Source organism: Pteropus medius, unplaced genomic scaffold, assembly GCF_902729225.1.
Source record: "Pteropus medius unplaced genomic scaffold, Ma_sr-lr_union100, whole genome shotgun sequence".
Classification (NCBI taxonomy): Eukaryota; Metazoa; Chordata; class Mammalia; order Chiroptera; family Pteropodidae; genus Pteropus; species Pteropus medius.
The window spans coordinates 13,052,514-13,080,389 of record NW_024347791.1 but is presented as its reverse complement, the minus strand read 5'-3'; the positions used below and the strand labels follow the sequence as shown (position 1 = coordinate 13,080,389).

General features: G+C 35.9%; 1 protein-coding gene and 1 non-coding gene across 4 annotated transcripts in view; one reads left to right on the top strand and one right to left on the bottom strand.

Moving 5' to 3' along the window:
* Positions 1-12,556: 12,556 nt before the first annotated feature.
* LOC120615004 (serum paraoxonase/lactonase 3-like) overlaps positions 12,557-27,876 on the bottom strand; it is a 23,984-nt gene continuing 8,664 nt past the window's right edge. For 2 of the 3 annotated variants that reach the window (XM_039878050.1, XM_039878051.1), the window contains 6 exons: positions 26,837-27,002; positions 21,929-22,055; positions 18,539-18,739; positions 17,445-17,526; positions 17,059-17,187; positions 12,557-13,577 (listed from right to left, as the gene is read on the bottom strand). In XM_039878050.1, coding sequence (XP_039733984.1) covers positions 13,419-13,577; positions 17,059-17,187; positions 17,445-17,526; positions 18,539-18,739; positions 21,929-22,055; positions 26,837-27,002 — 864 coding nt within the window. In that variant the 3' untranslated portion in view covers positions 12,557-13,418. The remainder of the gene's footprint in view (positions 13,578-17,058; positions 17,188-17,444; positions 17,527-18,538; positions 18,740-21,928; positions 22,056-26,836; positions 27,003-27,876) is intronic. The other variant, XM_039878049.1, reaches the window with a different exon arrangement.
* Positions 24,095-24,168, top strand: TRNAA-UGC (transfer RNA alanine (anticodon UGC)). Its single transcript has one exon. It is a non-coding gene; the product is annotated as a tRNA-Ala (tRNA).

Genomic DNA, 27,876 nt, shown 5'->3' with positions numbered 1-27,876 from the left:
TTTTTCCCCCATAACCTCTCTATTCCCCGTTTTGATATGACCAAATCCTACTTGCTCCTTCAGGCATCAGTTTGGAATTTAGTTCGACAGGTAGTGATTCCTAATTCCTAAATACCCTTCTCAGAAGTCTGTTGCAGCATGTTACTTCTTTATTGTTATTACCACTCTATTATTAATACTCTGTTACTTCTCTGTTTTTCTTACTAAACTATTAACTTATACAACAATGCCCTGTTTACTGTTATAGCCCTGATGCCTGGTACAGCACCTAACACAGGCTAAGTGCTCAATAAATATTGCTGAATAAATAAATGGAGAAATGTTTGAAAACCATTATAGGAGCCTCTGGAATACTTTAATATACCATATTTTATTGACCTTAAAATGGCATTAGTGTTAAATACATGATAACTTTATTTTTTTATCTTATTACTTTATTTCATTATTTTATGTATCACTAAGAAAGACAAAAACTATCAATGAAACTGAATTCTAAGAAACTATCAATTATATAATAATTTACTATTTCAGTTGTTAAAATATGTAAAAACAGCATGTTGAGTTCATGAAATATGAAAAACTTAAATTTATGGGAAGCAATGGAGTTTTTTAAAGACACAGTTTCTTTTTATCATCAGCAATTTATAACCTGACACTAAAATAAAAGCTTTTATAGAACACTCAGATATCACCTTGTCCTCCCTCAGTCCTCATGTTCTAAATATTTATTTGTACATGTTCAAATGTGCAATGAATATATTTAGTAAAAAACACATCTGCTAATTCTTTTATTTTCCAACAAAAACCCTAATGCATTGAGTATTCAGTAAAAACTGTCAATGTATGGGCAGAGAGCCAGAGCCAGATTTGCAAAATTTAATTCTGTGCAGGCACAGAAGGGTTGATTTGGTGGCTGCACTTGGCATTCCACCTCTAGAGGATGCTGAACCTTATTGGCAGTAGTTGCAATATTCTCAAGTGTTTGAAAATGTGAAATTTCCATGTCGTAAGAACTCCAATAACACAATTCTGCATGAGGCATGAGGCAACTAGGAAAGAGAGGAAAAAAGAAAAGAAAAGAAAAGAAAACACCAGTCTTTGAATACTGGATTCATGGTCACTTCCTGAAACTCTATAGTAGAAGAAATAACATTTGTAAAATGAAGATAATTTCTGCGGTTATGCTGTGTAAAACAGATGAGACAATATTGTGAAACTGCGATGAAGATTTAAAGCAATCACAGTGCAGACAACAAAGTTCCATCCAAGTGTAGAAATGAGTTTAAAAATTGCTCTCGCCTACTTAATTTCACAACATTCTGGTAAATGGGATAGGACCAACGTCATTATATACATTCATCTAGTTAGGAAATGTAGGAGCCCCTAACGTGTATGCGATCTTAAATTTATGTTCATCTAGAAAAAGAACCTTACAGTATATGAAGCAAAAATGAACAGAAATATGCCACCTCACTTCAGTTATCTAAGCGTGTATCTCAGAAACCAAAAATACTCAAAGACAGTGGAAGTATGGAAATTATAATAAAGGTAAGACCAGCAATCAATGAAATAGAAAACAAATTTAAAGAGAGAATGTCTATTTTACAGAATGTTATTCAGTCATAAAAAAATAAAGTCCTGATACATGCTCCAACATGGATGCACCTTGAAAATATGCTAAGTAAAAGAAGCCTGACACTAAAGGCCACATACTGTGTGATATGAAATAGCCAGATGAGGCAAATTCACAGAGACAGAAAGCAGATTACTAGTTACCAGGGACGGGGGAAAGAGAGTAATGGAGAGTAACAGCTTAATGAGTATGGATTTCCTTTTGAGGCAGAAAAAATATTCTGGCACTAGATAGTGGTGATGATTGCACAATATTGTGAATGTATTAAATGTCACTGAACTGCATACTTTAAAATAATTTAAATGATGAATTTTATGTATGTGAATTTTAGCACAATAAAAAAAAACTTAGAGAAGATAAAACACTCAAAAGTTGATTATTGAAAATACCAATAAAGTTTATAATCTCCTAGAAAGACTGACAGAAAATATGAGAGAGGAGAAAGAGAGAAAAAGAGAGAGGGAGAAAGGTAGGATGATAGATAGAAATTAGAAATAATAAATATAAGGAATGAAGATGAGAATATTACCACAGATTCTAAAGATATTTTTAGAGCATATTATGAACTATTATATTCCACTAACTTTGCAAATTTAGATGAAAATGATGAATTCTTAGATTTAGAAAAAAATACACAAGAAGAAACAGAAAATCTTCATGTTTTCATATTTATTAAAGAAACTGAATCCACAATTAAAATATTCAGTCCCAAATAGTTTCATGAGTGAATTCTTCCAAACACTGAAGAAAAAAATATTAAATTTTACACAAACTTTCCAAAGAATAGGAAAACTCTTTCTCGACTCTTTTATCAAACCAATATAACTTTGAAACCAAAACCTGACAAGTTAATTACAAGGAAAAAAATTACAGAACAATAATTATCACGAATATGGACATTATTATCATAAACAAAGTATTAGCCAATAGAATTCACAATATATAGACAGATAATATATTATGAGCAAGTAGGGTATATTTCCAGTATACAAGTTTGGCTTAAAGTTTTAAATCAATCATATAATTAATAAGATAAAGGAGAAAATAATATGGTCATCTCAATAGATGCAGACAAAACATTAAAAAAATTTAATACTCATTTATGTATTTAAAAAACTATTAGTAAATTAGAAATAGCATGAAAATATCTTAATCAGATAAAGAATAGCTATCAAAAGGGAAAAGTTGCAAACATTACACTTGATGAGAAATTGAAAGCTTTCTGTGGTGACTGAGAAAAAAACAAGGATATTCACTATTATTACATGTGTTCAACATTAAACTAGAAGTTAAATAAAAAGAAATAAAAGATACCAAGACTGGAAAAGAAATCTGAAACATTCATTATTCACTGACAACATGATCGGTATGTAAGCAATCTAAAAGACTTTGCAAATAAACCATTAAAATTAATATGTGAATTTATCAAGGTAGCTAGCTACAGAGTCAGTATACAGAATTATTGATTTTTGTATAGTAACCAGTAAGTAGAAAAAGAAAATTTACAAAGGTAATATCTATAATAGTATCAAACTACTAAATTCTAAGGATCTAACAAAAGTTATAAAAAATTTCTACACAGAATATTATAAAACTTTACTGACAGAGACTAAAGATCTAAATGAATAAAGATACCAACCGCAATCATTAGAAGACTCAAAATTTAATGATGACCATTATCCTCAAATGCTATACATTTGATGCCAATCTATACATTTACAATCCAAATCAAAATCCTACCAGTTTTGTAATAATTGACAAGCTGATTCTAAATTTAAATAGGAGTGCAGAGCGTAAGGAATAGACATGAAAATTTTGAGGGAAAACAAACTTAAAGGATTTTACTACCTAAAAGCAAGATTTATTATAAATATATTATAATTAAAACAATGTGATATCGGTGCAATGATTGACAAGTAATCTAGTTGAACAAAATAAAGAGTCCAGATATAAACACATAAATCTATGGACATCTTATTTATGACAAAGTGCCAGTGAAATACTGTAAGGAAATAATTTTCTTTTCAATAAGTAATGTATCAATTGGATATAATATACATGTGGCTACAAATAAATCTTGATCTCTACTCACAGGATACCCCAAAATGTATTTCAGATAGATGATAAATCTAAATATGGAAAATAAATAAATAAACCTTTTATAAGATAACAAAAAAACATACTTCATAACCTGCGTAAACATTTCTTAAACAGAACAAAGTCACATCCATAAAAGAAAATATTAATAAACTGAATTTCATTAAAATTACAAATGTTCTGTCCATCAAAAGATATGTTTGAGAGGGTGAAAAGACTCAACAAAAAGTAGGAGAATATATCTTCAATACAGTTATCTACAAAAGACTCATACTTACAAATCAATAAGAAAAATGATGTTAACCAAAATTTTTAAAAAGCCAAAAGTTGAACATTCACTGCACAAAAGAAGACTCCAAATGGTCATTAAGCATAGGAAAAGGTGTTCGATTCCATTAGTCATCTAAGAATTGCAGATAAAAATCACAACGAGATATTTCTACACATCCATCAGAATGGTTAAAATTAAGAAAAGAAAACTGATGCTATTAACTGTTGGCAAGGAAGCAGAGCAACTAGAACCCTCCAGGATTATGAATGGGGGGTACGTTGGTACAGCCACTTTGGAAAACTATTGGTCAGTATCTACTAAGCTGCACATTAATGTACTCCATTATCCAGAATTTCTAATTCTGCATGTATGTCCAACAGAAATGTTTATATATATGCATTAAAATACATTGCACAAAAAGATCATTGTATAATATTTAAAAAACCTGAATATAACATATGTTCATCAACAGTTGAATGGATAAATTGTAGTATATTCATACAGTAAAATACTATACACAACAAATAAAAAAGAATGAATTACTGCAGTATGCTAAACAGAAGACTACAACAAAAATGGTTTATTTATCACTCATGCTATGTGTCCATTGCAGGTTGGCTACAGTGCTGCTTCCTGTCATCATCAATCCAGGATCCAGTATGGCACAACAGACTGTATCTAGAGCATCACTATCTTGGGGACAAAGAGAAAAGAGATACAGTGAAATACATACTGGCTCTTAAAATTTCTACCTGGAAGTGCCATATGGTTTACTCTACCAACATTTCATTGGCCAAAGTAAGTAATATGGCCACTTTTGAGTTCAACAGCACAGATATGTATCATCGGTCCACTGAGGGTAGTACACCAAAAAGAGAACCAAGTTATTTAGGCAATAGTTACCCAAACTACCATAGAGGTTTAGCAAGTGAGTATCTGGCTTCTCTCTTGGGCAAAGGAAATAATTTTGAATGTCTGTGTCTGGTTCCTTATAAGTAGAGGCTGAGGGGGGATTTCAGAAGCAAATGACTGATTGAGAGAGCGCTTATCAAGAAAAATCCTGGTAAGTGGGGCGAGTAGCAAGCTAAAGATAGGGAAAAGACTTAAATGTTTAAACTCATTCATGGTAGGGCACATATGACTTTGTAATTTCCATTTATTATGTATGTATTGTGTGTGACTTTTAACAGATAATGTGATTCTTTTGAATACTAGTAGGCTTCTCTAGAATTTATTCACAATTTATTTTATAAAGATCTTGAGTTTACATTCTACCTGCAGACAATCTTCAGATTCACTGCAAAAGCTACTTTTTATTTTTTATTTTTATTTTTTTTTTTTGCTGTAGTGGAAATTGTTTACAGCTTACAGAATGCTTCATCTGCTCTTCATTTAGGTTTTACTTCTTAATGGAACCAATGACATTCTACAGGTTTATGTGATTCACCAGGCAGGTGTTAGAAAACTACAGAGCTCTTCTAGTGGGCAATGCCTAGAGCTCAACTGACACAATTTTGTGGTAAGTATTCATTTCACCAGTTCCCAAAGTCATCTCCGAACTTTTTCTGCTATGTCTGTTCTAGAAAGTATAAAACTGAGAGTTAAAATTTTCCATTACATTCTCTGCTTCTAATGAGGCACATTCCTCTTGGTTCTCCTCGTGGGATGACTTGACCTTGACTGTGCTAATTATGGTCTCTTACATCTTCAGTAAATTGCTTTCCTGAACAACTTCATTGCATGGGAAAAATGAGTTTTGGCAAAAGATAAGTGATTTGTTTTCTTGCTATATTTCTTGCTAAATTCCTGTAGTATTATGGCAAACAATATGAACACGAGTACATCAATGATACCAAGTGTGCACCAGGTGTTCTGTGATAATGTGGTGGAAACACTAAATCAGCACTTTCCACCTCTTTTCCAGTATATTTGGGTGCAGTGTTTTAAAACCCTGGCTAAGTACTAGAATTGTGTAGGGAGATTTTATAAAATGCCAGTGTGTCTTCCTGCTCTGCAGAGGTAGAAACTAGACCCTATATTCCACCAATTCTCTTGAAGCCACAGTACAAGATGTAATTTTGTGTCTATAAATCAGAATGGCTTGAGCAAGACTAAAATTTGAAACTGATTGAGGAAAGAGGAAATATTGCGAACATATTTTGCTAGTATGGACCTTGGCTATAGACATGGCTCTGAACCCTCCAGTTCTTATGATTCTTTGAGCTCTGGTCTTACCTATAGTGGCTGCAACTATCTACACAGCTACTAACAATGCATGAGGTTGCTTATATGCCCACCTACCCATTAACACTTAGCAATATTGAGCCTTTTAATTTTTGCTAGTCTAATAGATGTAAAGTAATTTAAGAGTGCTGTTTTAATTGAGACTTCTCGGATTACTAAAGATTATCATCATCTTTTTATGTGTTCCATTTTTTCCCTCTTCTTTAAATTGCCTCTTCACGCCATTTACCTTATTCCTTGGGATTGCTACCTTTACTTTATGTTCTCAAGAGTTCCTAATATATTTTGCTTAATAATATTTTGTCAGTTTAATGTTGCAAATATTTCTCATTCTTATATTAGTCTATTATCTTTGTCAATGGCGACCTTCCCTGAATGGAACTCCTCAATTTTGATGACTCAAATTCAAACGACTTTTTTATCTTGGGTTTATATTTTGAAATTTTGTTTCAGAAGTCCTTCCCTATCCTTGGGTCATAAAGGTACTATCTTACATTACCTTCTATTAACTCTAAAGGTTATAGACTCTTGTTTGGTAGTTAACTAGTGAGGTTAAGTAGAACATAGTTTTATTTCCCTCCATAGAGTGTGTCTATTCTCTCAATGTGAGTTCCTAAACAAATATCCTTTCCCTATAAATTGGTACTGCTAACTTAATCTTATATTAATTCCCCAAAGATCTCTACTCTATTCCATTTATCTATTTGTGTGTTTTTTTTGTGGTTTTTTTTTTTGCCTGAATACTAACCTGTTTTTATTATTAGGCCTATCCCTGCTCTTTATTTTTATTTTTTGAAGTTGACTTAGCACTTCCATATGCATGAAAAATCTAGTGTGAGATACGTCATATATATCTAGGAGTTTATAAAATACATATGTACAATTATAGAATAATTATAAATGAAATATCAATGTAAATCACCATCCAGGCCAGCAAATGTTATATTGCCAGCACCCCAAAAGTTTTCCATGTATCTTTCACTGACCACAATCGCCATCTTCCCTAGAAGCAACCAGTATCCCAACTTTTGTGATAACTACCGCCTCCCTATTCCAACTTAACCACTTATGCATGCATCCAACATTGTTTAATTTTGCCTGTTTTGAAATTCTCCCCTGATAAAATCATACACTTGTATTCATTCTTGTTTTCCTTAGCTCAATATTATTTGTGAGATTTATCCATGTCATTGCATGTGGCTCTAGTTGCGATATACATTGCTGTATAGTATTTAATTATATGAATTTACTACAAGTTATATTTATCCATTTAAACTTTATTAACACTTGCTTTTCTTTAGGTATTAATTTCTCTTAATGTGAAGATTTTTTTTATTACTAATTCTTTAATGGTTTTAGAATTATAATATTTCCAAATGCTTCTTGAGACAGTTTAAGGAACTATGCTAATAGACACTAGTTACCTACTCAAATCCCTCTTTTCTGGGCACCAGGCTACCCAACTAGCCTCTCTTCCAATTATGTATAGCCTTATGACTATGCTCTTATTAATAGAATGTCAGTAGAAGCAGCTTGTCCTATTTCCAGATTTGGCCCTGAAGACATCTGGTGTTTCTCCACACACTTTTTCCCATTTCCATGGGATAGAATCTAATATAATGATTGATCATGAAGACGATAATGCTCTACAGAATACATGCAACTACATGAAAACTGCAAGATCCCTAAAGTACCACAAGGATCAAAATTTTTACACTGTGCTGTCTCAAAAAAAGTTATCTGAGCTCTTTTATGTCAGCAGTCCCCAACATTTTTGGCACTAGGGACCGGTGCTCCTATGAGAATTTAATGCCTAATGATCTGAGGTGGAGCCAAGGAGGTGATGCTAGTGTTGGAGAGCGGCTGCAAATACAGATGAAGCTTGGCTCACTTGCCTGCCACTCACCTCCTGCTGTGCGGCTCAGTACTGGTCTGTAGCTTGGGGCTTGGGGAACCCTGTTTGTTTTAGAGAATATATGTATACACACACACACACACACACACACACACACACACACACACACACACATATATACATACACACACACACATATATATACACATATATACATATATATAGATAAATAAAATTAGCAAGCACTTATATAACACTAGCATGTAATAAGCACTGTTCCGAGTTTTATATATACTAATCCTTTAATCCTCTTACCAACCCTAGGTGGCAGTTGCTTTTATTACCTTCAATTTTAAAGATGAGAAAATTAAGACATAAAGAAGGCCAGAGATGCTCAGCTAGTAAATGTTGGGATTCGAATCCAGAAAACGGCTCCCTAGTTGGTGCTCTTACCCACTGTGATTTACTACCTTTCAGCAATGTCTGTATTCTTTAAGCCACTATATTTGGGGTTACCTATTACAACCACTTAGCATGACCTTAAAAATATAGGAATTTGTACCTAGATGTGGGGATTCTAAAAATAACACTAAATATACAGTTAGACTAGAGTTAAGGAAACAGATATTGCAGGCTACAAAGCTGGAGATCCTTGTAATGTCATCCAAAAAATATTTAATAAAACCATTTCCTGCAGCAACTTGAAAGGTTGGCCATTTACCCAGAGAGCAAACAGAATGTTGGTGTGTCTTCATTGTTCCTTGATGTTTTCCAGAGGACAGTAGGAAAATTATGTTCTTAAGTAAGAACTATCGGTCATAAAGCAGAAGGCTATAGAGAAGGTCTAGAAATTTGGTTTTGTGCTGCAAGAGCAGGAAGATTGCTACAGCTGATAGCCTTTTGAAATGTCTCCCACTAAGGAAAGCCCAGGGATCCAGCACTGTGGGGGATTATAGTAATGGTGATGCCTCCTTTCCTCCATTCATTCAGTTGGCCACAAAGGAGATAGCATTTAAATTGGAGAGAGAAATTTGTAAACAGGGAAATCTGGAAGTAAAATAGGCTTAAAAAGTATGCTCCAAAAGGAAAACCAAGTGTTATTGCTGGCACACAGCATTGACTGGAAACAAACAGACACAGAACCCTATCAAATTTCTAAGATACTTACATTTCAAAAGCAACCAAGAGCCTGCCCTAAAAAATGTCCTCAGACTCTCAAACCTACACCTGTAGGAAGGAGGCTACCAAAATTGCATAGTCTTTCCAAGACCTATGTCAGATGTGGCCTTAAAGCATGGTGCACTAGGTAGAATTCATCCAAAATTTGGAATCATAGAGGACATGGGGAAGTACACCACTGCCAAGACAGGAAAACCTCTCGATTCCTGTCTGGTGGAATAATCTCATTACGATGGACCAGCCGCTGCTGAGTGTATTCTGTTCTTCCTTTCTTTTTCTATGGATGTTTATTATAATTATTCTGCTCATACTCAACCATCGTAATTGGATATGTTGCGGTCGCAATACTTTTATTTTCTAGGCTGCCATATGCAGCCATATCTGGACCTAATGCAAAGGTCAAATCATCACCCACAGATCCTGTGCTTTGAGCTGAATGCAGAAATTCGATGGAACTTTGTGTTATATTCCCTGATAAGGGAGTCATTGTGTAAGAAAAGGGTTCGGATAAATATTTATTGGCCAAAGAGTAAAAACTGTGGCACAGATTGCTGATTCTTCACTAAAATTTATCTTTTCTTTGTCCTTGAACACAGGTCTCTCCAGTGATATTACATCACCCATTTTTCCTTGCAGTTAGTTAGATGCAGCCTTGTGTTTAATTTTTACCACTGGTAAATGAGAAAAAAAATGACCACCATTTCTGGCCCTGGGCCTTAAGACATTGAGTATTTCTCTTTGGCGTCCTCTATCCTCTATCTCCTTCCAGTTTGATGAAACACAGACATGGTGGTGACCTAGCTTCCAGCATTCAGATAACTACAGCCATTGAAACAATGGTGCAGCAACATGATGAAGCTGTTTGCTGCTCAGGATCCACTCGATACAACTGTCCTGAAGGCTTTGTGGGCTCCCATAACAGCTCCCTTGTCTTCTGACTTCTAGTGGGAGGGTAGAAGGGGAGTTAAGTCAGGTATTTATACCATCTGTTCTCTCTGCTGGGTTGTCATAGGTTGGCTGCTTCCTTTACCAGTGACCACAGCAGCTATTGGAAGAGTGTCTGCTTTCTCTACTCTCTTCCGGTTGTAGTAACTCCTTCCACCCCTTGTTCTTCCAAACCTACAGTTCAGAAGAGTCCCTGAACTGTAGAAGAGTCCCTGAACTGACCATCTCTTCCACTCCATTGCTAGCACTGGAGTGTTGGACTGTGTCTTGTTAGTTTCCCTTAACCTCCCCACCCTTTGTCAGTCCCTTAAAGAACTTCCCTCGAAAGCCCTGTTTGAGTGTAAGATCCCTTCTGTTTCTTATAAGATCCTGACCACTGGTCTACATGGCGCCATCAAGGGAGGCTGCCCATCATTCACTCCCTCGAGAACTGAAAAATGAAAGAGGAATAAACATTTCTTTTTGAGGCATTGTATTTTTTGTACTTTATATTAGAATAGTTTAGCCTTACTCTATTTAATAGTATTATATTTTTTTCTAGGAGTTTGTTCTTTTCATCAAAATTTCAAATTTCTTGGTATAAAGTGGTTCATCAACTCCACTTTTTATCTCTCTAATGTCCACAACATCTGCATGTCTTATTTTTCATTTCTGATATTGAATAACTGAGCTGTTATTTTTATTGATAAGTTTTACAGGATATATATTACTTTTTATTAATCTCTTTTAAAAAAATGAACTTTTGGCTTTTGTTGTATCTCTACATTATATATGGTTTGCTGTTTCATTAGTTCACTAATTATCATAACAGATGACCACACAACTTAGCATCTTAAAACAATCAGAAACCTTTTATCATGATGCAGTTTTTGCGAGCAATGTAGAAATGGCAATGTTTTTATATAACCTAGTCTTGGCAGTCACACATCATCATTTCTAGAATACCCTATTGATTATACAAGTCAGCCATATTTATGTGAAAGGGAGCTATACGAGGGAATGAATACCAGGAAGTAAGATCATCGTAGCTGTCTACCATATTGGTTTTTGTTCTTATCTTTGTTTTTTTTCCTGATGTCAATACCACTAATCATCACCTTAGTATCCCCACCCACATCTCTTCTGGGGAAGAGAAGACAATGAATCATCAAAATGCAGCATTTATTGTGAGGGGCAATCCCTCTCCTTCCCAAGCTAAGTGAAGGAAAAAGCACAAGATAATCACAGGAAGATGGGGAATGCCTACATGAAGGGGAACCCCAGAGCCTTGTGACTTTCATAGGCTCTCCCTATGAAAGGGCACATCAGTCCCTCAGCAATCAGATCTTCCTAATCTCTCTGGGGGTTTTTAACATAGAACCTTTCTTAATTTGGCCTGGAGAGAAGGCAGGGCAGGGCCAATTCTCAGGAACCCACCAGCATCTAAATGCCCTTAGATTTTCCATCTTTGACTCTCTGTGTTCCCCTAGATATGGTAAACTTTATCTAATGTAGTGGGTATAAAGTTTAGGGATAGGGAAAAAAACTATTATATTTTTCAAAACTGTTTACATGCTTAGTTGTTATTTTTTTCAGTGTCCACCTGATGGTTAGGCATTTGAAACTTAAAATCTGAGACTTGATTATAACATTCTGCTGAGTCATTTCTAACTGAGCAATGTTCTTTAGGAATTAAAAAGGTCTCCCCAACTCTCCATCCCCAGAAGAGAAAAAAAAAATCAACCAACCACTTCCCAATAAAAGTCACAAAAAGAGAAGTGGGTGGAATCCTTGGCTATGCTGATTCCCATTAATGATTTGCTAAAGGCTATCCTGGTTTTTGACCAAGAAAGGGACATTTCTATTTGTTCTCATCAAATCAAGTTTGAGATGGTCTTCTAGTCAGAACCATATTATACATTTCTGAATCCATAGGGACAAGTCTACGAAACACTGTTTAATAAGTGTTCATGGAATTAACCAGAAGAGCAAGTTTAAAACCATCGAAAGTAATAGTCCTGAGGCTCCATCTCGTGTTTCAGAGCCAAGCTGATTACAATACTTCAAATACAGATATCACTACAGTAGACTCCTTTAATCTGTGGTAAATGTTCCAAAACTCCAGTGGATGCCTAAAGCCGGATAGAACCGAACCCTATATATATTATGTTTTTTCCTATACATACATACCTATGGTAAAGTTTAATTTATAAATTAGATATAGTAAGAAATTAAAAACAATAACTAATAATAAAATAGAAAAATTGTAACAATACACTGTAATAAAAGTATGTGAATGGCTTCGGGGTCATTATGAAGTAAAATAAGAGTAACTTAAACACAAGCACTGTGATACCGTGACAGTCAATTTGATAACCCAGACAGCTACTAAGTGATTAATGAGAGGGTAGCACATACAGACAGTATGGATACAGTGGACAAAGGAATGATTCACATTCCAGGTAGCAAGGAATGGATGGCTCAGGAGTTTATCACACTACTCAAAATGGCACGCAATTTAAAACTTTTGTTTATTTCTAAAATTTCCCATTTGTTATTTTTGGACTGTGATTGACCATGAGCAACTGAACCCATGGAAAGCGAAACCACGAGTAAGAGGGGACTCCTCTACAAATAAAGATAGATTACAGAGGAAGAGATCAGCCCTGCTTGCCCTAAGTGAGGCCAGTCTCTGTCAGACTTCCCTGTGTGTCTGTTCTGGAAAGAATGCAAGTTTGAGGAGGGCTTTGGGCAGTCTCATAATTCCAATTCCAATGGGCTGAGCATTTGATTATCAGTGCCTAACACAGTTGGAGGAAGAGAAGGGGAATTGTAAATATCTGGACATTAGCTTTTCTCCTGGTCTGGATGGCAGGAGGCTCAGAACATGACACAGTTGTAGGAGATGATTTTGCCATACGGTCATCAAGGAGCCGTAGGTGTACTAAATACCTCACTCACCACACGTCTTTTTGTGGAAAGGCGGGTAGACGAAAAGAGTTGACAGGTTTGGCTTCTTGTTGTACTGTCACTATTTTGACCTGCAATTTGGTGGATACTATATAATCTCTCAGCTCCTTTACTTCTAACCATAAGGAAAGCCAGGCACACTTTTGTTGATATTCATCATTTACTTACAGTTCCACTTATCATAGAATTAGAGGTTTACTTTTACCAAACATGTAGACATTTTGGAATACCTGGCATCTGGATATTCAGAGCTCACAGTACAGAGCTTTGTGAAATACGGTGCCTATGAGAAGTTTCCTGTTGTACACAGTAGCCACAGAGCTGCCCTGAAGCACAGAGCCATTATTGGCATATATAGTGTTCATCCTGGGCTTCTCAGATAGAACATCCTGGATGTGAAGTACCTGCCAAGAAAAGATGAACTGTTAGTAAACTAAATGAGCAAATAGCCGTCGCTGACTTTTTCCTTCCTATATACTCCAGGACTAATGTATTTCTCAGAAATCAACAAGCCAAAATTTATGTATCTTCAATCATTTTTCCTTCTTCTGATGGAAGTATTAATGTCCTAATGATATCTGTGCAGTCAATTTGATTAGTTATCTGACATTAGCCATATCCCTCAATAGATAGTTTACACAACTTTGATAGTTCAGACATCTCCTATAGAGGGAGGTGGGAACCAGTGGATATGCTTATCTAATTCTGGAGCAAACAGGCGAAGGTTTTGCCTATAGCAAAGGGTTTCGCCTCTCTGTGCTTGGGGCCTATAGAACAGGAAGAGAAACACGGGAAGAAATGAAAAGAAGACACGCAGTAGCAAGCCAATCCCACCTCATAACCAGTAGGATAGTAGTCATCACACTTGGAGCCCTCTCACATCTGAGAAGTGGCTAGGAAGCATAAAGAATGCATACTTTGGAATTCACCTTGACACACCACTGCTTTGTACTATTATTGATCTCCAGGGTTAACACAGTTTATTTAGTTTGCTAATCAGTTAATATATAAGTATGCAGTTCCCAAATAGCCTGAATGGAGTTCACTCAAACAGAACATGATAGGAATTAAAGAAAACCAATTAGAAATTCATAAGTTATGAGTCAATATTGACCTCTCCAATTAGCGTTCAGTTGAGTTTTGGCTTTTTATCTTAAAGAAGACCCTACAGCTTTATCTCAGGTTGTTACATGAAAATTGCCAAGCTTGGAACTCATGTAGAAAATATTACCCTCAACTCAAAGGAAAGGGTGTCAGTGACTGTGAAGAAAGAAATCTTATCTAAAATAAATTATTAAATTTGACAATAGAGGCATGAAAAAAATCCTAAACAATTTTCAAATCATCATATAGACTGTATTTTTATTCTCTTTAAGCAAGCATCTTTGTTGGGCATTTGCAGAATAGTTGCATGTGTCACTTTTGGGGACACATATCTGAGAAAGGGTAGCTTGCTAGCAAGGGATAACAATTCTTTAGGTTCTAGGTTTCAGGCTGGACTTTTACTTGTTTATTTCTTGCTTTCTTTTTTAAAGAAGTGACTAATATGTTAATAAGATAAATAATTTTTTTAAAACTGAAGAACTGCAATACTGGAAGCAGAAATAACTGTATGTTCTAATTACCCTCTAGGCCAATTACCAGGCTAGGGTTTGAATCTCAATTTCCCAACTTTCCAAACCTAGATTCTAACATTATATCTTTCGTTAAAACTTAACCCTCTCAATGGGATTTACCCTGATCTCTGTACTTAATAATAGGACCTGTCCATCCCCCTGTTCACAGCAATCCTGATCCCGTTTATTTTATTATACATTTTTCCCCCATAGAATTTCCCCCATAGAATTTACATACTCTGTTTTCTGATATATCTTAAGCACGAAAACAAAGTCTATATATTATAAGTGCTTAATAACTTTTTGTGAATAAATCTCTCAGAGGATGTCTGCCAAGAATTTATATCTATATTTAAATTTACTTGAGATTTTTTAATTCTTAAATTCAATGCTATAGAAAATGCAATGATTTATATTATTGTTTTTAATGCCATATAAAATTCAATGGTGTATGTTATTGTTTTAGAAGAGATTTTAAGACAATAACATTTTTAAAATATGACATTCTTTAACACTATCATATATATTTGAACCTAGTGGCAAAAATTAATTTTGTTTTGAGACTAGAGATATTTAAACTCTTTTATCTGAATTTCATGTTGGGTACAGTGATAGAAGATGGTTTCATATATGACTCCCTTTGCCTAACATCAAAGCCTGCTCCTAGCCTACATCCTGACTGAGAATATGGTATGGCAATCTGGGTCAAAATGAATAATTAAGCTCATATTTTCCCATTATTCCCAGAGGCAAGTATAGCCCTTGAAAGGAGGGACACATTGTTTAGCACTGATGTTAAATTGGCACCTGGTAAGGAAACCTGCAAAAGAATGAAACTAGACTGCTATTTGTCATTATAAACAAAAATTAACTCAAAATGGCTCAAAGACCTAAATATAAGACCTGAAATAATAAAAAATGCATAGAAGAAAATATAGGTACTAAACTTACGGACCTTGGTCTTAGAGAGGATTTTATAAAGGCAAGGGAAGTAAAAGCAAAATAAATAAATGGGACTAAATTAAACTAAAAAGCCTCTACACAGCAAAAGAAACCATAAATAAAACAAGGAGGCAACCAACTGAATGGGAGAAGATATTTACAAACAACACCTCTGATAAGGGGCTAAAATTCAAAATACATAAAGAACTCATACAATTTAACAAGAAAAAGACAAACAATCCAATTAAAAAGTGGGCAGAGGACCTGAACAGACACTTCTCTCACAAAGACTTACAAACAGCCAACAGATATATGAAAAGATGCTCAAGTTCACCAGCGATTAGGGAAATGCCAATCTAAAACATAGTGAGATACCACCTCACACATATTAGAATAGCTGTTATCAACAAAAGCAGTAATAACAAGTGTTGAAGAGGTTGTGGGGAAAAAAGAACCCTCATACACTGCTGGTGGGAAAGTAAATTGGTACAGACACTACAGAGGGTCCTCAAAAAATTAAGAATAGAATTACCACATGACCCAGCAATCCCTCTTCTGGGTATCTACTCAAAAACTTTGAAAACATATATCCATGAAGATATATGTACTCCTATGTCATTGCATCATTATTCTCAGTGGCCAAGACATGGAAACAACCAAAGTGTCCTTCGATAGATGATTGGATAAAAGTGTGGTACATATATACTATAGAATGCTACTTAGCCATAAGAAAAAATGAAATACTGCCATTTGTGACAACATAGATATCTTGAGAATATTATGCTAAGTGAAATAAGTCAGATGGAAATGTCAAGAACCATACGATTTCACTCATATGTGGGCTATAAAACTGAAAGCAACAAACGAACAAGCCAAACAAAAACTCATAGACACAGACAACAGTATAGTGGTTCCTAGAGGAAAAGAGGGGAGTAGGTAAATAGAAAAGGGTAAAGGAGGTCAAATATATGGTGACAGAAGGAGATAGATTTGACTTTGGGTGGTGAACACATAATGCAATATACAGATGATGTATTATAGAATTGTACAATTATACAGGTATTATAGAATTGCAATCTATATAACTTTATTAACCAATGTCACCCCAATCAAAAAAGTAAATACATTTTTAAAAATTGACACCCAGTAACCTGAAAGTATTAATGGGCCATATCTCTTCATCCTGACAAAAGCTCTACTCTTTTCATACGTACAATGTGTTCAGTTCTGGAACATCACATGTGACCCACTAAATTTTTCCAAGTCACTTTAACAAATTGTTTGTTCTAACAGCTTTGTCTGTGAGCTAAGAGAAGTAGGAACTTACTTCTGACCCTGGCGGATCCTTAGGGTTATAGAATAGTATCTTCCAGCCGTTAGGATGGCATCCTGCCAAAACATCTCCAGTGTCAGGATCGACAGTTAAGTTATCCACAAAAGTGTCCAAATGTATTACCTTCCAACAAAGAGGAAGTAGTGAAGACATTGTTTTGGCTTTCTCCCCTACCCTCTTCTCTCCTACCAGTTCCTTCTGGCTCCTGAAATTGGTATTTTTAAGGGGCACTTTGCTTCTAAATATTAGACATGTGAGCACACTCTCACCAACATCTTAAAAAAAGCCATGTTTCCTTCATTCAAGGAGCATATTCTTAGGTTAAGTTGAGGAGCTAATGTAAGAGGCCGTGTTGTGTGAGCAAGCTAGGGTACTTTTACCTTCAGTTGAGTTAAATTCCAGTTATCATGTATTTTCATTACACAGATGCTCTTATCTGTTGCATCGGCTATGTAGATATACCTTTGAAGTAAATCACATTTACATTTAAACAAGTAGCTTTTAGGGATGACACTAAATTTTATTTTGGAGAAGAGGTATAAAAATTCACAATAGTTCAAAGTACCACTGCAATGCCTTTCTAAACCACAGTAAAAGAAGATAATAAAGTGATATTTTTAATATTCTTTAAGTGCTTTAAATAAGCTTTGAATATGAGATATGACTATAGAGTAATAAAATTGGTGTTTCTAGATGACATATAGGCTCAATCTCATTACTTAGGAGTCATGATTTAGTCTTTAAATTGAATGGAGGTAAATGGACCTCTTATAAAGCCAAAAAAAGTCTATGGTTCCAAAAACTAGTCCTTGAAAATAAGAATCAGGTGACCATGAAGCTGAATCACAATCATTTTTAAAAAGAGAAAGAATACTTAGAGTTGTTTTCCAAGGGGATCGCCTCTATTTATTATCTCAAATTTATATATTAATATTTATGGTACTTAAAAACTTTCTATTTTCAAATACTTTAAAAGAGCACTTCCTCTAAAATTTCATGCTGCGTAAAATAGCGTTTTCTCATAGAAAAGCCTGATATAGTATATCAGTAAGTCTGAAACTTATACAATCATAGTGCCTGATCTAATTTGGGCCTCCCTCTCTAATAAGAACTTTTGGGTAACTGAACTTAGTATAAGTGGTTAAAGACCTTCTAGCCTCATAAAAACCAGAGTTATTATGTATTTATTATTTTTAGTGTGTTAGATAAGTGTGTTTCTAGAGTCACATAAGAATCTGGAATAAAGACTTCATATCCATGAGTCCAAATCCCTTATTTCACTGGGGGGAGCCGGAAGTGCAAGAGGGCAAATGGTTTGCTTAAGATCACACATTTGGTATAAACCCTGGCCATGCCTGATCACTCCACATATATACTGACTACTTAAGCCCAAGGAAGTAACCACCTCTTAAGGGAAGGAGTCCACTAATATGCCAGGGGTGAAGGGTAGAAAATTATAAAAGAGCTTGCTTACTTCTTATCTGGTGAGATTGTGATCCCATTGGCAGAATTAAACCCTTTGGCCACCACTTTGACCTCTTTTGGACTATAGAAAAGAACATGAGACCAGCGAAAGTCCATTAACACCTCTAGTAGTGTCAAGAAGTGGTTGGCAAAATAGTGGTCTCTGGTGGCATAGAACTGTTCTGGGCCAACAACGAAAATGTCATTCACACTAAAATGGAGAGAGAGAGAGAAAGAGAGAAACCCATGGAGTATTTAAATATAGTGATTGCTGTCAAAATCACTAGGTCGCTACAAGACCAATATATTCATCAATTTGAAAAAGTATACATGAACTAGTATGAATTAAAGAAATCCGCAGAAAGTACATGATTTTTCATTGCCCCGATGTGTTTTTTTCTTTTACCATTTGTTATTTTCTCATTCCTCCCTTCCACTAAAGTCGGTGAAAACAAATCAATATACAAATAAGCCCCAAACTTCAAATCTGTTGACATAAATAATGTTATCTATGGCAGTTGTAGTGCAATTCACCAACAGTTCTGGTTCTCCTCCTTCTGGAATTAGGCTTCTCTCCATGCCCTTGGTGTTAGTCATGGCCATGTGACTTGCTTTGGCCAATGAAATGAAGTGATGTGTTTTAAGTCTTCCAAAGGGACGACTTTAGGAGCCAGTATGTGATCCATCATGCTTCCCTCACTCTTCCATCGCAACTAACATCATCTCTGGTGATGACAGTGTGGTTCTCTTAGGGCCCTACATGAGGATAATATAAAACTCCCTCGATCACCTACATTAGATACATAGCATAAGTGAGAAAACAAAACTTTACGGTTTTGAACCACTAAAGATGTTAGGATTTTTCTTTTCTGCTATTGTAGCATACCACAGGCTATCTTGACCTTTATATTTTCTTTGAGAAGGTGGGGTTATGAGTACTATTTTTTCCTATTTATGTTCATCAATACCATTAAAACATTTTTAATGAAGCAAGTCTTACTCTTAGAACTTTATAAAACAATGAAGTCATTTCCATTTTGGGAAAAAAAAGGAGACAGTGACTTGAAAAAAAACATTTAAAAAAGATTTTTTTTTTTTATATTAAATCGAGAGAGAAAAATTTGGATGAATCAGGAAATATTTTGAAGTTTTGATGTATAAGGACTTTCCCAAGGGAACCAAGCTGTTCATCTTTTGGGGTCTTCAGCTTAAGCATGCCTGCCCCACAGATTAAGTTAAATTCCCTCACAATGTGTTTCCTTGTCCTACCCCTTAAAATGCTAGGTCATTGTGTGTATCAGGGCACTTCTAAATGTCCTCTTTAGATCCTCAAAGCCTCACCTGCTCTGTTTCTGTTGGCGCTACTTCAAGAAGCTATGAATGGAATCTGACAGACTTTCCACAGTGCAGCCTTACCTCATGCCTGTTCTGAGCCTCTTGGTTCCACTGCTGGGTTTCCAGGTTAACATCAAGGCACAGCATATCACCAGACATAACTTAGACATGAACAACCAGGAATGTATAGCAGTTAACACCACTTGAGGCAAACCCTTGACTATCGAGATATAGGGATGGTGGTTAAACTTTTCACCCTTTCTTATCTTGGCCAGATTGTCCTGAAATGAGGCTTCTGTTGCTTATTGGAGGACAATCCCATGCACTTAGCGGCAGCTGGCTTGATAAGCTATTTGCTATAGACTCTCTCCCATATGAATTTCCTAGAAGTACTGCCATAACAAAGTACCACAAACAGGTGGCATAAAACAACAGAAACTGATTTTCTCATAATTATAAAGGCTGGAAGTCTGAAATCAAGGTGTTGACAGGGCCATGCTCTCTCTGAAGTTTCTTTGGTAGGACCCTTCCTTGTCTCTTCCTGCTTCTAGTAGCTCCAGGTGTTCCTTAGCTTGTGGATGCATTACTCCAATCTCACTCTCCATCTTCAGGTGTCTTTCTCCCTGGGCATCTGTCTGTTTTCTTGTAAGGACATGAGTCATATTGGATTAAGGGCCCACAAATATGATGGTCCTTAACTAATAACATCTGCCAATGATCCTGTTTTCAAATCAGGTCATGTTCTGAGGTATTGAGGTTAACATTACAACGTATTTTTAGGGAAACAGAATTCAACCCATAGGAATTCTTTTTCTGCATCAGCTTAGTCTCGCTTTTGCATCCTGGGATCGTAGGCCCTAATCAAGTGATCATCTGTGGAGTTTTTCCTCAGGCTGTGTTTTCTGAGGAACTCTTCCTGTGAGGTCACGGGCTATTGCATTTGATCCTCACAATCATCGGTCAAGTGAGTCAGGTCAATAAGGGAGCCCTCATTTTGCTGAGGAAACAGAAGCACAGGTTAAGTGATTCGTTGTCTCTTAGTCACTCGACGGCAGTCCTCGTCCTCACTGTGACTCAGAACCTGGCACAGCGAGTGATGGCAATTCAATAACTTTAACTTCTCTTACTTCTTCTACCCTCTGCTCTTACTGCTCTGAGTTCTATGGGAAAAATTCTTATGTGATGTTGAGAAAGAGAACAAAGAAAAGAGGGCGAACTTCCTCTTTCTCTTCTTAGTTTCTGACCCATGGAAAGATTAACCTCTACTGTTTTGGAATCAGTATTTCAGTGCTGAACCCATTTTATAAAAGAAAATTTCTTCATTGTCTGTTACAGCCTTGAAAAAGGCAACCTATCTACTAACAAACTATATTTTTTCAATGCAGTAAGAAGGATGTTTCTTCTTATTGAGAAGGTGAGAGCTCAGCTTTGAATTTAGACAGATGGTTTTATACCCTGGTTCTACCACTTACAAATTATATAACTTGGGCAATTACTTAATCCAAAACTCTAAGTGTCAGTTTACTCATGCCTATTACTAAAGGCTGTCGTGAGAATTAAGCATTTTGGTACAGTGTCTGGCCCATAATAAAAGTTTAATAAATGTGAATTTTTATATGTGCCCACAGGCTTTTTTTCAAATTCTACTTTAAAGCTCTCACTAAACAAAGGAATAGACCATCTGGAGGTTCGTTATAACACCCAGTGGGTGCAGCTCTCAGAATACAACCTACCAAGACAACTAGAAATGGGTGTAGGTGTTTAAAGAGAGCCCCATAATAGGTATTGCATTGTTGTGGTCTAGAGGATGGAATTAAATATGGGAATCTAAAATTGAGCACCTTTATAGGATTAAAATGCTTTCAAAAAGTTGGAGAATCTAAAGATATTCAACACTGAATACAGCAATTTCTAGTGAGGTGCTGTACAGTGTCACCATGGGAACCTTTAGAAAGCTTAGAAAAAATTGCTACAAAACTTGAAGAAAGCCTGCTGAACCAAAGAAAACAAAGCACACAGCAGAGATGCAAAATAAATAAAAGTGCAAAATACTTTTATTTCATACCTTTTTAGAAGTTCATGTTCTATAGTTTTCAGGTGTACCAGAGAACGTTGTTGTTCCTCAAATTTAAATATCTCCAAAGTGGACTCCATGCGGGGATGATTCACAACATAAAGATACACATTATGGTCTAAAGTGGAAAAAAGGCATAATTGCCAAGAAGTTTATTTCTATTGCAACTATTATTAGACTTAGTGTATGATTTGGTCACATTCAGGATTTTTCTCACACATCTTGTATTGGATCCCCACAGTCCACCTGATAGGTAAGTCAGACACATGCCAGAATCTCCAGTTAATTGAAGAAATTGAAACTCAGAAGGTGAATGACTTGTTGGCAATTTTACCACCACCAAGTAGCGGAGCCAAGTCCAGATGTTTCTGTGCAATGATCTCCTTAGCTCACCTTCATACCTTCTCCTACAGGAAGATACAGACCTACAGTGGTGCACAAACACAGAAGTGGTTTCCCAGGATGACCCTTCAGCAAGAGCAGTAGGTGCAAGCAAACAAAACTTTGCAGAGAATTCTTTTATGTAAGAATTGCCTACATTTCAATACATATTCCAGAAATTTCTGAGCTATGTGAATATCTTAAAATAAGCGACACTTCCCAGCTAGAGAATGAACTTCTGACACAAGTCAACTAACTGAGGTTTCAATAGCAATACTTAGTGGGCCCAACTGACATGTCGTGAAAATATAAATGCAAAACAGACTAGCTAACTCTGAATATTATCGACCTCAAGAATGTTCAACTACCTGTTTTCATATTGGAATGTGAACTTCTGCGAACAGGACAGAGGGTAGTAATCTGGCTTCTCAGAGTATTGTTTTCTGACTTCTTAGGAGCTCTAGATCAGATAGGCTCTGGAGTTTGAAAAGGTCCAGCTCTATCCTCCCTCTGCAGGGCTCAATCTGCATTCATCTCCCTTATTCCTTCTCTTGGTGGAGTTTCCAAACAAACAATGCAGCAAGTCTGGGCCCTGAGGTGGCCTCTGAAACACACAGACCCCTTGACCCATATTAAAGAGAGGGAGTCCCACACAGATGAATCTTGCTTCTGGTCGACCTAGCGCTATTTCAGGGCCAGGGGCTTGGCAAGCAGAACTCAGTTGGATTTTAGCCCCCACATGGCCCTTCAGCCAAATAGTCTTGCTAGACACAGCATGAATTATATAAGTGTTGCCCTGGTTTTACCTCTTCTTTAGGCTCCATTGGACCCCTCCTTACATATAAGCAATGTTTGGTAAGAATACTTTTCTTCTCTGTCTTCTAATTCCATTCCAACTTATTTGTAATGTTTTGGCCTTATGAGTTAAATACGTAATCAAGGAAGGTGACTAATAATAAAGTATCAATCATCATATACTCAACTTTGAAAGCCTAATTATATGCCTGAGGGTTAATCTGTAAACTGTAAACTGGTCCCATCTCAAATAAAAAAACAAAACCCAAAACAATCCCCACTACCCACCCCTACCCGCAGTAAAAATCAAAAACACATACACACACATCCCCCAAAAAAATCCCCACAAAAAATACCTCCATTGCTAACACTATCTCATGAAATAAAATAGCTCCAGGTTAATCTGATCACTCATTACACCTTCTCCAGTAAAGCATCATATGTCTAGTTGGGTGTAAGACAAAAAAGTAGTGACTTTAAAATGATTTAAATAGAGCCTGGAGCCCTAATTTCACCCTGTTAAAGGACATAGGATTAGAAACAAGACCATCTGGGTTCTAGCTCTGGAATCGCCATTTACTAATAACAAGTGAAACCACACTTCACTGCATTTCTCTAAACTCCATTTCTCCATCTATAAAACCGAGCATTAATATCTGACCTTCCTGTCTCATAGGATTCATTGATTTATTCACTTAACACATGTTCATAGAGAACCTACTCTGGGAATCCAGCAAAGAACAAGTCACATATGCTTTTATGTTGATTACATGGTAGAAAAAAATAGGGAGGAAATAATTAGTAAAGAATACTGGAGTGGGCACTTGCCTTTCTTCATAGTGACAGTTAAGGTTGGCTCTAAAGATGAAAAGGAACTCACTATAGAGAAATTGTGGGAGAGGGAAAGAAGGTTGATATTTTTTTAACATTAATAAAAAATATTAATTGCCATTTCAAAGATGCTAAAAAAAAAAAGGGGGTGGCTCCATAGTGTAGTGGTTAGCACATCTGCTTTGCAAGCAGAAGGTCCTGGGTTTGCACCCCAGGTGGAGCCATGGACCATACCCCGGGTGCACCAGGCCCCGGGTGCACGCTGTGAGCGCGTGGGAGGGTCCCCGCACCTTCAGAGATCCAGTTTTTAAGGGGAAAATGACAGAGCACTCAGATCGAGGTGGAAATATATATGTGGGGGGGGAAGGCAGGAGGTGATAAAAGAGCGGGGGAAAAAAAAAGAAGTATTTCAAGAAGAAATATAACAAGGTTTGTATCCTGAGACAAGATGGTGGGAAGGCTTCCGCGAGAGGCCTGAATGATGAGGAAGAGTAAGCCAGAAAAGATGGAAAGACATTCCAGGCAGAAGGAATTGCAGATTGAAAGGCCCTGAGGCATGTAGCATTTTGTACGACTATAGAGAATCCAGTGTGGCTGGTCCAGAGAGTCAGGGGGAGAATGATGTCCAGTGAGGCTGACGAGAGCACCCAGATGCCAAAATGTGTAAGGGTAGTACCTAGGAACCAAGGTCATTTTGGAGTTTTAGGATTTCTCTTCAGAGTAATGGGAACAATATGGAGAATTTTAAGAAGAGAGTTACATGATCAGATTCATATAAAAAAAAAACAAAAAACTCTTGCTTATGAAAATGAATTGAAGTAGTATAAGAGGGAAGGTGAGGTCACAGGGCCTTTGCAGAATTCAGGAAAGACATGTTGGGCACTTAAACTGGTATGTGAGGATGGGGAGAGGTAATTGAGGGGTAAATTAGACAGAATATTGTAACTAGTTGACTGAATGGGGCAGGGAGAGGTAAAGTGTCAAGATAGGGTCTAGGATTTTATTTTGAGAAATAAATAAATTATATATGAAAATGCTTTGTAAACAATAAAGCAATACAAAATTGTTAGGTATAGTTATCTTTTAAAGAAGGCCTTGCTAAGCAAATAAATAGCATATATAAGTTTTTAGGGGGACATTTAACCTACTTAATGAAAAAATGTTCAAGCATTTAAAAAGGTACTCATTTATTTAAAATTGAAAAAGTCTGTGTTGGTGCAGACCAAAAGAAATGTATAAGCAGAAAGAAATAATTATAATTATTCTTTTTCATTCATTAAATCAGCCCAGCAAATTTATACTTAACAATACATTGTAACTCAGTATGTATTTGGAAGAATTAAAAGACCATTTCTTTAAAAATTCTGAATTGCTGCGCTTTCATTTGGCCTTCCATTCATGGAGGTATTATTAGTGAAGTTTCACTGTTCTTATTTTCTACATGCTCTGTGGATCCACAAATATTTAAAATTTAAATTAATCTGGAATTTTGGACTATCAACAAGTAAAAAATATATATTGGAAATTGTTGTTTTAAAGCATATACAATATCTTAATAACTATTTGTTTTCTACAAGTTATTTTGAGATATAATTTACTTCCAGTAAACTCATACTTTTAAAATGTACAGTTTAGTGGTTTGTAGTATATTCAGAGCTATGCAACCATAACCATTATCTACTACCAGAACATTTTTATCACCCCTCAAAAAGCCCCATACCCATTAGCTGTCACTCCCTACATCTTACTTCTGCCCTCAGCCCCCACCAATCACTCTTGGTCTCTATGAATTTGCCTATTCTGGACACAATATAAATGGAACCACTCTATACGTGGCCTTTAATAACTGAATTCTTTCACTTAGGATATAATATTTGCAAAGTCTATTCATATTGTAGCATGCCTCACTACTTCATTTCTTTTTATTGGTGAATAATATTTCACTATATAAATATATCACTTTTTGTTTATGCATTCATTGGTTGATGGGAATTTGAGTTATTTTCACCTTTTGGGTATCAGGAGTAATGTTGCTATGAATATTTGTGTATAAGTTTTTGTGTGGATCTATGTTTTTAATTCTCTTGGGTATATACTGAAGAGTAGAGTTTCTGGATCATACGGTAACTATGTTTAACATTTTGAGGAACTGCCAAATGGCTTTTAAGAGTGACTGCACCATCTAGTATCCACCAGCAAAGTGTGAGAGTTCCGATTCCTCCACATCCTTGCCAATGTTTGTTATTGTCTGTCTTTTTTATTACAGCCATCCTAGTGGGTGTGAAGTGGTAGCTCATGTTGGTTTTGATTTGCATCTCCTTAAAAACTAAGGATATTGAGTAGATTTCATGTGTTTATTGGCCATTTGCATATCCTTTTGGAAAGATGTCTACTAAGATCTCTTGGGTTATCTTTTTGTTGAGTTATGAAAATTATTTATATATTCTGGATATATGCCTCTTATTAGGTTTGTGATTTGCAAATATTTTCATTTTTGGGGTTGTTTCTTCCCTTTCTTTGTGGTGTCTTTTGAAACAGAAAGCTTTTAATTTTGATGAAGTCTAATTTATCAATTTTTTTATGTTACATTTTTTAATGTCACACAATTATTTTTAAAGGGCTTTTAGTTTTGATTTCTGAGAACAACATGTGAATTATTTTTGATGATCAAATGAAAAGAAAAGGGGGCAGGAGGAAGAGAGAGTGACTACTTCTAATACCCCTTCCTTAATGCAAATTTAAAAAATCTGTTGATACACATTTATTATCTTACAAATATACATGTTTATAACAAAATATCATTTTTCTCCTTTCACATATACGTTGAGTAGTTGGAGATGAGTGGCTCGTATTTCCCTCATCCCCCCTTATTCTGAAGCATTCAGGCTTTACCTTCATCGATGAATGTACTAATCCCATGTGGATTAAATGATGCTTTGTCAAAACCATTACTGATGCTTAGTTCCTGGATGCTTGGGTTTGGCTTATTCAGATCCATCATGAAGATTTGTCCTGGCTTATCGGGTGCAAAGTTTGGCATGCCTGGATATTTTAATCCCTTTTAAAAATAGAGAATAAGTATGCACATATATACATATTAAAACAACATTTTCATATGGAAGCTAAAATCTCAAAGCCTAATAGAAATGTTTAAAGCTCTAAATTTCTTTTAGATTCTGGGATCTTTTGCTCTGTCACTTGTTGCCATTATCTGGTGTGAGCAATTACCAATGCCATCTAAACCGTTGGGAATGAGAATACAGGAATAACCCAAACGCAGTTTTTAATACAGAGAGAAGCTAAAAAGTACAATGCAAGAGACGAGGCTGTGTTCCTTTGGGTGAGTTACTTGCCTTGCCTGTGCCCCAGGTTCTTCATTTATAAAACGAGGAAGTTAAAATGTATGATGGCTAAGATTCTTTCCAATCCTGATATTCTATAACTAACTTTCTCAAAGCAGAGAGAAGCGGTGTGTGGTTTCATTGTATTGCTCTGATCCCTACATTCATTATATTTTGTAGTGACAAACACTAGAATTAGCCAAGAATTAACATAGGAGAACCAATTAGAAATTTGACCTATTTCTGACCTATTTTATTCCTATAAATATGTCTGGAAATGTGGACATGAATCCTTTTCTCCAAATACTGTAAAAAGTTCATTTCAGTAATTGAGACAGTGGCTCTGTCTAGCAGAAGGATCGGGTGTTTATCAACCAATCATAGGCCTCCTGAATGACACGAAGGCAAATCTTGGGGTTGGTTATTCTACACCAGTTACAAAACTCAGCCCACTTCCTCCCCATATCCCTCCCCCATTATACTGATATACATCAATATCAACAACCTTGTATCTTTTCTTGTACTCTCATTTCCACTTAACACGCAATTTAAATTCTCTCCTTCCTACTCTACCTTCTCTCTTTGTCACAC